The 12057-nt window shown below is 43.8% G+C and overlaps 1 protein-coding gene across 3 annotated transcripts in view; it reads left to right on the top strand.

Moving 5' to 3' along the window:
* The window catches only part of LOC126291993 (uncharacterized), a 177248-nt gene that overhangs the window by 123916 nt on the left and 41275 nt on the right, over positions 1 to 12057 (top strand). For all 3 annotated transcript variants that reach the window (XM_049985766.1, XM_049985767.1, XM_049985765.1), the window contains exon 4: positions 7935 to 9992. In XM_049985766.1, the coding sequence (XP_049841723.1) occupies positions 7935 to 9992 (2058 nt within the window). The remainder of the gene's footprint in view (positions 1 to 7934; positions 9993 to 12057) is intronic.

Here is a 12057-nt window from a genome sequence, read left to right as displayed (position 1 = left end):
TTGCACTGTATGATAAACATGCTTCTCAACGCACTGTCAAAGGAAAAGAGAGCTCCCGCTCCGTGGCTCACCACTGCATTACGCCAGTCAATGAATAAACGTGATGCTGCACATAGGGCCTTCAAGCGTAACCCAACTCCCGAGGTGTACGAAGCTTGTAGGAAACTCCAAAACAGAACCAAGCAAAGCGTGAGGAATTCCAAAATCAGACATGCCCGCTCTGTTGTATGTGGCATATCAAAACCTGCTGCACTGTGGAAAAAGCTGCGCAGTTTCGGTATAGGAAAGCGAAGATCCGACGCTGTTTATCAAGCGTCTGCAGAAGAATTAAACGATTTCTTCTCAACAGCTGTAAATTGCCACGCACCGACAAATTACCAGTCCCAAGATATCAATCTCTCGAGAGACAAGTTTTTCGTAAAACATGTCACTACCGGCACAGTACACAAGGCAATTATGAGAATCTCTTCCGAGGCAGTAGGAAATGATGGAGTGAGCATTGGCATGATTAAGAACGTCGTAGACACTATTATTCCAGTTATCACAGACATCTTCAACCTGTCTCTTGTCAGTAGTACATATCCTACTGAGTGGAAGCAAAGTTTAATTCAACCTATACCCAAGACTGACAACCCTAAGTCGCCTGGTGACTACAGGCCGATCAGCATACTACCTGCAATATCTAAAGCCCTAGAATACATCGTCCATGAACAGCTGACGGATTACCTCAAAACTCATAACATCCATGACGAATATCAGTCAGGCTTTCGAAAGCACCATAGTACAGCAACTGCATTAATCAAAGTAACTGATGACATTAAACATGCTATGGACAGACGTGAAGCTACTATCCTAACACTGCTTGACTTAAGCAAGGTTTTTGACACAGTTGACTTCGATATATTACTAATTAAATTGAAACAGCTGAATTTCTCAAACAGCGCAATACACTGGTTCGACAGCTACCTCAAAAACAGAAGTCAACAAGTCATTTGTGGGTCGGAAAAGACATCATGGAAAAAAGTGCGCTTTGGAGTTCCCCAAGGCTCCGTCCTTGGTCCACTACTCTTCTCACTGTACATTAATGATATTTCTTCAGTGATTCACTCCTGCAACTACCATCTCTATGCCGACGACATCCAACTGTACATAAGCGCAAGCCCCAAAAACATTGCTGACGCAGTAGCTAGTATGAACGCAGATCTTTGCTCTGTTTCTCGATGGGCACAGAACCTACGTCTGAAACTAAACCCCAAGAAATCCCAGGTCATACTTATATCTCATCCCAAATTAATCAGCCAGTACTTTCGCGAAACAGTCCCTCAAATACTCCTCAATGGTACCCAACTACCATACAAAAAAAACAGTAAAAGACCTTGGAATAATCTTGGATGAACACCTAAACTAGGAAGAACAAACAGTCACAGCTTGCTGGAAATCGCTCTCCTCCCTACATGCAATTCAAAAATTTAGAAAAATATTCCCAACCCATGTTAAACAAAATTAGTCCAAACACTAGTCTTGCCTAATCTTTACTACTGTGATGTAGTTCAACACGGCACAAATAGTGAAAATTCTAGATGCCTCGAGCTAGTGATGAATGCTTGCGTTAGATACGTGTGAAATATTCGGTTGTATGATCATACCAGTCCTTCATACTCCCAGCTAGGTTGGATACGCCCACATAAGGCACGCGATCTCCACACGATGTGCTTACTTCATCGATTTCTTAGCCACTGGTGCCCCCAATACTTATCTTCTCACATTAAACACCTATCATCATTCCACAATCGCAATACCAGATCGGATACGTCTAGCATCTTGGCTGTACCTTTACATAACACAAAATCTTTCTCCGTGTCATTCTCCATCTCAGCCATACGACTATGGAACGCGCTCCCCTGTGATCTGCGTCTTATCCAGAACTACTCAACATTCAAGAGGGAACTCAAAACTTACATATTAGGGACGGTATAGCCACCATTGTTGTGCCCCTCTCATCTCTTCCTTTCTCCTCTCCATCACAGCTTCGAATTTTCCCATTCTATTTCTCTTCCTCTAACCTATCTACCTCTTATATATCTCTTTTACCTCATTCTATCGTCTTACGTCTCTGATTGATGAGAATAACTCACAAGCTGCAAGAACATAACGAGAAAATTCCCAACTAACAATAGGACTGACATTCATAAAAGAAAAATATGTTTACTTTCATGTACATAGTCATTATTATTATTATTATTATTATTATTATTATTATTATTATCATTATCATTAATATTGTTATAATTATTTTTTATTGTTATAGTTATCATTGTACTACTGTTACCTCTATTTTTTTTCTTTAACATCAATACTGCATAATACATTATGTGTCCTTAATGTTCTGTAGAAACTGTAACTCGTTCAATCTGAGTATGCCTGGTTAGGTGTAAGAGAGGGCCTGAAGGCCCTAATCTTGCCAGGTAAAATAAATGCATAAATAAATAAATAAATAAATATTATGTTCGAGTATAATGACTTTTCTGGAGACTAGAAATCTAGTCTGTAGGAATCAGCAAGGGTTTCGAAAAAGACGGTCGTGTGAAACCCAGCTCCCGCTATTCCTCCACGAGACTCAGAGGGCCATATACACGGGTTCACAGGTAGACGCCGTGTTTCTCGACTTCCGCAAGGCGTTCGATACAGTTCCCCACAGACGTTTAATGAACAAAGTAAGAGCATATGGACTATCAGACCAATTGTGTGATTGGATTGAAGAGTTCCTAGACAACAGAACGCAGCATGTCATTCGCAATGGAGAGAAGTCTTCCGAAGTAAGAGTGATTTCAGGTGTGCCGCAGGGGTGTGTCAAAGGACCATTGCTGTTCACAATATACATAAATGACCTGGTGGATGACATCGGAAGTTCACTGAGGCTTTTTGCGGTTGATGCTGTGGTGTATCGAGAGGTTGTAACAATAGAAAATTGTACTGAAATGCAGGAGGATCTGCAGCGAATTGACGCATGGTGCAGGAAATGGCAATTGAATCTTAATGTAGACAAGTGTAATGTGCTGCGGATACATAGAAACATAGATCCCTTATCATTTAGCTACAAAATAGCTGGTCAGCAACTGGCAGCAGTTAATTCCATAAACTATCTGGGAGTAGGCATTACGAGTGATTTAAAATGGAATGATCATATAAAGTTGATCGTCGGTAAAGCAGATGCCAGACTGAGATTCATTGGGAGAATCCTAAGGAAATGCAATCCGAAAACAAAGGAAGTAGGTTACAGTACACTTGTTCGCCCACTGCTTGAATACTGCTCAGCAGTGAGGGATCCGTACCAGATAGGGTTGATAGAAGAGAGAGAGAAGATCCAACGGAGAGCAGCGTGCTTCATTACAGGATCATTTAGTAATCGCGAAAGCATTACGGAGATGATGCATAGGCTCCAATGGAAGACTCTGCAGGAGAGACGCTCAGTAGCTCGGTACGGGCTTTTGTTAAAATTTCGAGAACATACCTTCACCGAAGAATCAAGCAGTATATTGCTCCCTCCTACGTATATCTCGCGAAGAGACCATGAGGATAAAATCAGAGAGATTAGAGCCCACACAGAGGGATACCGACAATCCTTCTTTCCACGAAGAATACGAGACTGGAATAGAAGGGATACCCGATAGAGGTACTCAGGGTACCCTTCGCCACACACCGTCAGGTGGCTTGCGGCGTATGCATGTAGATGTAGATGTAGAAGATCGCCGGATCTCTCTCCAATTGAGAACGTTTGGAGCATTATGTGCAGAGCCCTCCAACCAGCTCGGGATTTCGACGATGTGACACGCCCATTGGGCAGAAGTAGGAACGATATCCCTGAGGTGCACATCCAACTATTGTATCTAATCGATTATATGCTTGCATGCTCTACGAATCCATCGGTCACCGAATCTGTTGTTGAGAAGCGTACGAACACTTTGACTGAAATGTGCAGGAGCTCCATTGTGCATGAACCACATGTTGTGTCGTACTTGTAAAGGCACATGTTCTAGCAGCAAAGGTAGAGTATCCCATATGAAATCATGATAACTTGCACAATAGAGTGTAGGTGGAGGAACATGGGGCCCAATCAAGACATCACCAACAATGCCTGCCCAAACGTTCACAGAAAATCTGTGTTGATGGCGTGATTGCACGATTGCGTGCAGATTCTCGTCAGCCCACACATGTTGATTTTGAAAATTTACAACTTGATCGAGGAAGTACAGTACATACTGACGAAACTAAAATGAGCTCTAACATGGAAATTAAGCGTTTCCGGACAAATGTCCAAATAACATCTTTTCTATATTTGTGTGTGAGGAATGTTTCCTGAAAGTTTGGCCGTACCTTTTTGTAACACCCTGTATATTGATTATTCCTTGCTACTGTAGTGTTATCTTGAAGCTGTGCGGACAGGCTCTCCAACGCGTGGAAGAAGAGAGGATGCTGGGGGCAGACGTAACTAGGAGAGATGTTGTTACATGAAGTAAACTGTAAGGGGAGAGCCTTGCGAAAATGCAGACACCCCCAGATGTGGTCCCAGGGCGCTAGTTACTCTTCAAGAAATTAACATGTAACTTCGTATGCCGTCTAGATGCGGTGGTAGGTTGCCACCGTAGAACTTTGTAACCAACAGGCACATACTAGCGTATAAACCCATGCTTGATACCAGCCCTGAGAACAGCAACGTCAGTAGGCTCACGGGGGTAGAAAGAGAGCGGGGCTAAATGACATTTAACAATAATGTTGCAAGCATTATTCGGCAGAGCAGTTACGTTTAGTTTTCAGCTGAACAGTGTTAATACCAAATACGCACTTAGTGCAACTGCATTAACATCTCCGCCTCAGGAGCAGTAGAGAGGACCTAACCAAACAGTGATTGGCAGGCGCCTGCAAGAGACCTGCGTGATTCGCTGGGTGGCTTTAAGTGGGAAAAACACTTCCCCCACGCGACTCTTTAAAACCCCTAGATTCCGTATTTTGGCGGTGTTCTCAGTCAGACGATCTGGGCGCCGAATCCGCGTCCGTCTCCACGTAAGTCTGCTCTCTCTCTCTCTCTCTCTCTCTCTCTCTCTCTCTCTCTCTCTTGGAGTGCTTCAGTGAACAGTGTCACATTCAGTATGTTTTGTTTTGCAACTAAGTTTTCTTAAGATGCTGCTAGTGTTTGCTGCTGTGGTTAGCATCCACTACTGGGACTTCTGCACTGGCTTCTGTTGTAACAGTATTATTCATGCTTTTTCTAACCCTAGAACTAGCCTCCGGTGTATTAGTTAGTCCCGTTTGGAATAAACAACTATTTTAAAACCCTGTTTGTCAAATAGTCTCGACAACGAGTTCCCTACCAAGTCTCACCGCTTGCATTTCTAGTAAATGCCTGTACCAGTGTTGGCTCAGATAGAATAAAACAATAAAATGCCTTCTCTGTGAATTATTGATCTGCCTTCTGCTCTGTACCGCTCGGGAGCGCAGACTGACCTTTCTCCCTCTCCTACCGATGTCAGGACACGACACTAGATTATTCATGTACATCACATCTACCGCACCGTTCGGATAATTCGTTTGTAATGCGTTCTTTCTTTTTTCTTGTCTTACAGTGCATAGTCTCGTACTTTTCCTACTAAACGACAGCAATGTAGTTCGTATTCGATTATTTTTAGATAGCGCTCCTTCTCAGCGCTCCGACCTCTAAGGGTGCGAGAGGTGTCTTCCCCCTAATAATGTTTTTCCACGTAAACTCACATACAGATTTAAGAAAAAAACGAGATGTCCCATGTTCTTAAATGGGACTGTACACGTCAAATCCAGCAAAAAATTTCAACAAACATATGTTCAGAAAGAAATACTTTTTTAAGTACAGGCTATTCTGTTCTTTGTTAGTTAGCCTTTCTGTTAATACCAAAGGAAATGCTCAACAGGGTTGTCACTCAGTCTTAGACGTCCTTCAGCTGTCTTTATCAAAGGTTCATGAACTCTAGCGAACTTGTAGCCGACTTCAGATTTTGTCACGTACTCCTCTGTAATCTTTGCATGTTGTTCATGAGTCTGAAACGAACTAATACTTCTGAGTGTTTCCACGGCCAGGAAAGTAGGGTATTCTTGATCAGGTGAACCGGGAGGCCATTTTACGAGACCTTATTAACAGTCCATTGTCCATCAAACATTTGTGTTACCGTCATATGACACATAGAAGATGGAGTGGTACCCCTTCATGCATATGTCGTGAAACTTCCTGGCAGATTAAAACTGTGTGCTGGACCGAGACTGGAACTCGGGACCTTTGCCTTTCACGGGCAAGTGCTCTACCAACTGAGCTACCCAAGCACGACTCACGCCCCGTCTTCACAGCAGTTCGAGTCTCGGTCCGGCACACAGTTTTAATCTGCCAGGAAGTTTCATATCAGCGCACACTCCACTGCAGAGTGAAAATCTCATTTTGGGCACATCTGTCGTATTTCTACAAGGATGACATTTTTCAATAGCATGGGTGACCTGTCATTGTGGTAATCCATTGCCTCACAGTACGTCAATGTCTTCTCATCCATGAATTGAACACTCTTTGTGGACGGCGATCCTTGTGTCCATTGTCAAGACTGTTGACATGGCGCTCTAGTGGCCTGAGGACTTGAAAACGCTGTGTTAGTGATATTGGCAAGGAAATCGCGTATCCAGAATCGGCCACACAGGAGCGTTTGATGTCTTCATCAATTCCATTTCTTCACACACTTCTTTCAGGGTCATATTCCTTCTGTCATAGCACACACTTGTCCACCTCTGACAGGTGAAATGTGCGAGGTCTACCAACAATTCCTTGTTCTTGTGATGATCCTTAGTCTGTAAGCAGCTGTAAGGACGTGCTCAACATTTGCTCAGTTAGAATGCAGCATTGAAGATGTAGATGCAATACACCATATGGGCCACTCAATTACCATTGTTGCCTAACACGTTACTGCTGTGCATCAAGTGGAAGAAGCTGCGCCATTTCTCTGGAGCGTTGCGTATCCGGCACTATCGACAGCGACTTGTATTTCTGTTTCCGTCCGGCGTTATCGATAGCGCCGGATACGCAACGCGCCAGAGAAATGGCACAGAAGCCATTCCGGGATTGCATATTTCCCATGGTGTTGTCCACATATAAGATTCCACGTCAGAGGAGGAAAGTGTGAAAGTTTCCATTATTGACAGCCTGTGCCCATACAACATCGAATCAAAATATCTTTTAGCTGTCTAAGTTTCCAATTTTGGTTTTATTTGAACAAACAGTTTCGGCGGCATGTTACGTCACTTTCAGACCTTCTGATCAATGTGTAGGAAGATTTCAAACTCTGGTCCATTCAAAATAGGGACCAACATTAAATGACTGGTAGTTGTAGATTTAAGACACAGTTTCCCTTCGTTTGTGATGGGAATCTTCCTACACGTCAGTCAGAGGGTCTGAAGATGGCGTAATATAGGCCAATCGCCAAAACTGGTTGCTCAGTAAAATAACAATTGGAGATGTAGACGTTTGAAAGGTGTTTTGATTCAACATTCTGTACTGAACAGCTGAGGTCCCACATACATCTATATAAAGACCGACATACAAAGTTTGCAGTGGTCACTGAGTGCTGTCACGATACCGAAAGTAGTAGTCCTTGGTCTGGCTAGATATTAGGTTGTGGCATCATCTGAACGAGTACCATCAATTTTCCATTGTTGTAGGTCCATAAAGTTAATCACAGCAAAAGCTCAGCCCAGCATCACTAGTGAGTTGCACTTCCTGGGGTGTTGCAATACAGGAGGAAACCAAAAGAAAATGTTAGTGTGTTTACTTACTAGTACCGAGCTTGAAGTGGTCTTACTATGGTGATGATATTATTTAGTACACTCGCTGTATTAATTCTAATGATTTTTATGTCCATGTGATCTAGGTTCTCGTAGACGATGATCAAGAGGAAAGAAGACAATCCCTTAACTTGCGTAACAAGATGAGAGTGCACCTAGAAGATGGCCGTCGTCTGATTGTTGTGTCAATGAGAGAAGAGGCATCTCTCCGGGACTCATTCTGGTGTGGTGACGTCAGCGATGAGAGCTGGGGCGATCTCCTGCTTACAAAAATCAGGCTCAATGGGGCAAAGCGTAAATGTCAGCTAGGCGAGCTTGTGTCCAGTACAGCAGAGCTCCAGAACCTGCTGAAACACAGGTTATCCTGCTTGATCGCACTCACAAGGAACTCAGGCTGTGTGAAGCTGGGCCAAACATTCGAGCCCCTATCAGAAAACTATGTGCCAAGGCAGTTGGTTACACAACAGTACGTGAAGGACGAATTCTTCTCATCCCTGGCTGTGAGAGATGTATGTATTGCAGATAATAGTACCTGTCGGATACTTTTAGAGAAACTAGGCTACCTTATGAAGAATTACAAAGTGTGCACCTTTGGGGAATTGGAGAAATACCTTGCTTTGCACATGTCAATGCCCATTTTGGCTAAAACTGAAATTATTGATATTATCGGCCTTGAAAGGATATGCAGAAAATACAAAGGGCTACATATGTTTGCAGTAAAGCACACTGAACGTGGGTGGAATGTACAGTACTTCCTTGCTGGAAGTGATAGGATCCGACACTATGTCAGAGAGCAGACAGTACAGCTCTTGGAAGCACTGGATGCTTTCAATAACAAGATAATTGTCGAAGGCAGACCTGGGATTGGCAAGTCAACAATGCTGCTACATCTAGCTACAGAAGTGAAACAGAATAACCCAAGCAGCTGGGTTGTACAGATAGATCTGAGAGAATGCTACGAAAAGTTTGAGAAGCATATGAGTGCTGAGGAAGTCAGGGAACTTTTCCTGCAGAGTGTAATGTTCAATGAAGGGGAACTGGCTGAGCTGGAGTTCAACTTGCTCCAGCACTGTCTTCAGAAGTACAAAAACGTGGTGTGTCTGGTGGATAACTTCGAGGAAGTGTGTCCAGACTATGCAGAGGTGTTTTTTCAAGCTCTGAAGCTTGTATCACCCAACCGAGGCAAACTGGTGGTGACGACGCGGCCGGCTGCTGCAAGGTTGTTGGAAAATCATCTGGGATCACTGGCGCACTTGCTCCCCGCTTTCAGTGATAGCCAACTCCAAACATACCTTGACAGGTTTCGACCTAGAGCACTCAGATGGAGATTCGACAGCTTAGCGACACCACTCAAGGATCTACTGAGAATCCCACTGTATGCCGAAATGTACAGGGACCTGATGGAGGTCGGAACAGAGTCACATGACACTGTGGCCTTTTGTGAAGTCTTTTTCCACTACAAGTTTGGAAAACTGTATGTAGAAAACTTTGGGGACAAGTTGTCTGACCCTGGAAAGAGGAAGGAAGTGAAAACGTTATGGAGGTGCCACGAGGCCAAGCTCAAGCGTTTAGCAGGATTACTTCTGGTGCGAAACAAAGAAATCCTTCAGTCACTTATACAGTCATCTGGGGGTGACAGTATTGTAAAAGCTGGAATAGTGCATCAGGTGACCGGCGAGAAACTGTTGTTCGAGCATAGGACGTTTGCCGAATATTTCCTCGCAAAGTGGTGTTTCTCAGATGCCAGCCAAAAGGCCTGTGCAGCAGTGTACAGTACCGCTCAGTCGGGGAGGAACTTGGAGTTTTTTGTGGAGGTGTTTGACCGCATGGCGAGTCGAGGACGACACCTGCTAAGTTTGTTGCTAGATGGTGATGAGAGAAGAGTGAGAACGTTGCTGCAGGCAGGTGTGGGACTGGAAGAGAGGGACATTTGGGGGCGCAATGCACTTCACCTCGCAGCTGCCCAAGGAGTCGAATCATCACTGCTGCTACTCTTGTGCCAGAAGATAAAGGCAGCTCTGGCAGAGGAGGATGGTCTCCTACACTGGACACCACTGCAGTATGCAGCTAGCAGGGGCCACTGGGACACAGTGGAAACTCTGCTACAGGCTGGTGCTGATCTGAACCAGTTGGTCAACATTCAGGTAAGTACCATCACTGTACAAAATAAAATGCTCAAAAAGAAAAAGTTTTACATTACCCTCATGATATTTATTTATTTATTTTTTCAAGGTTTTCATAAATGAATGTAACCAGTCACCTTTCGATTTTTATCATGCTATTACTGGTTTACATTTGCTTAGTAATTCATGACTTGATAGTAGATTTCTTAGAAATATTCTATAGTGTTAAGCCTTGCGCCGGTTGAGGCACAATGAGAACACAGCACAGGTAAACAATGTAGAATAGTTTTATTTGCAAGTACATAAATGAAAATTCACCTTCGTAGGAGAAAAATTTATCACTACAATGGTTTCGGAAAGTTCATGATTAGCAGTTTGTTTGTGCTGAATGTCATAAGTCATAATGATGAAACAGTCAAGATTAAATATTCACTTGGAAGTAGAACAAAATAACATAGTGAAGTGCGATGCCTGGACAAAGTTCCTAGTCGTCACCAACACGGACATAAAGTGCTGGTGATGGTGAAGGCAGATACTGGCAGCTCTTTCAGTCGACAGTGGCTAGTGCAGCAGATTGTTGTCTGTAATGAAGGTTCTGATTGACTCTGATTCAAAAACTGTGGGTACAGTCGATTCCTGGTCCTGAACTCAATGCAAGATGCCTCAGAGCAGCTTTGCACGTCCTAAATACCCAAGTTATGTCAAGATACTAAAGGAATTATTTGTGAAAATGTGGCTCTCAGAGGCAAATAGGTCTACAGGCCAACAACTTCTGGTGGTGCATTCACTGCCATCTGCTGCCCTAGGCAGCATGCTTGATTCAAGCTCTGTCATCTGCTGATGTAATCTCTTTGAGGTGAAGCCGCTGATACACCACTGGTGTGAGAACGGTTACTGGTCTGTTGGGCACACAGTCCCCTCCCTCTGTCTTGGAAGGATGAGAGGGTACGACACATGTCAGTATCTAAGGAACCTGGAGACTCCATTGCCCACCTATGGAACTGGTGAACCCTGTTGGCTGAGATCGATGTCTATTGAAGTTGGTGTCTGGACTGTGGATAGATTGTTCTTACCAGAAGCCAAAGGATATGGACCCTTTGGCTGCTGCAGTTGTGCTGTGTTGTACAAGGTCCCAGGAGCAGGGATGTCCAACTCTGGAACAAAGGATCAAGACAATCCACTGCTAGGAGACATTGCTGTTTTCTATGAGCTCACCTGGTTGACATACTGGTGACAAATGAAGCCATTGTGTAGTTGTTTGTACTTTCACCTTAGCCTGTTCTAGTAAATGTATGACAACTATAGAGGCCCATTGGCGATGATTTTTTGAGGAACCAACTGCCAGTCGTCATCTCCAATGGAATAATGGTGACTTTGGGACTGCAGATGGAGAGACAAATTTCTCAGAGGATGGAGGATGTAGAGTTTGGACTAATGCTGTCATCCATGGGGCTTTTTGGCGAGACTGATGCTGTCCTAAGGCTTGGATCAGTAAGATGCGAAAAACAGAGTAAGCGTTTCATCAAAATCATTATGGCAGTTCAACTTTGTTAACTATGACTCGAATGTGTGAACAAAATGTTCCACTAATCCATTAGATGCTGGATAAAAAGTGCTATGTTCACTAGTGTGAGGTCTCTGGAAGAACAAAAACAGTAAATTTGAAACATGAGAGCAGAGCCCCTTGTCAGTAACAATGATTTCAGGGAGACTTTCTATGAAGAAGAACCATGCAAGGAGCTACACTATCTCTGCTGAGGACATTGAAGACATCCAATAAACATAGGGGAATCTGGTTCCTGGACCAAACAGATAAACCATGAATAACCAAAGAGGGGCCTTTAGAGTCTAAAGGGAGTCACAACCAGAGCACTGAAGCCAAGGGAAATATCTGCTCCTGCTTGCTTTGACATGTCTCGCATGTGCCACCAAGTTGGCAATATTGGCACTGATCCCTTGCCAATACACATTTTGATGCCCAGCCTCTACATGGGCACTATTCCCCAGTGACCCAGATGTATGGGACAGGATGCAGTGGCAAAGGGCAGATATGATCTCAATGTATGTCCCTTTCCTCCTTGCAACA

The sequence above is a fragment of the Schistocerca gregaria genome, chromosome 9 (assembly GCF_023897955.1).
Source record: "Schistocerca gregaria isolate iqSchGreg1 chromosome 9, iqSchGreg1.2, whole genome shotgun sequence".
In the NCBI taxonomy this organism is placed as follows: domain Eukaryota; kingdom Metazoa; phylum Arthropoda; class Insecta; order Orthoptera; family Acrididae; genus Schistocerca; species Schistocerca gregaria.
This window is presented reverse-complemented; position numbering and strand designations above follow the sequence as displayed.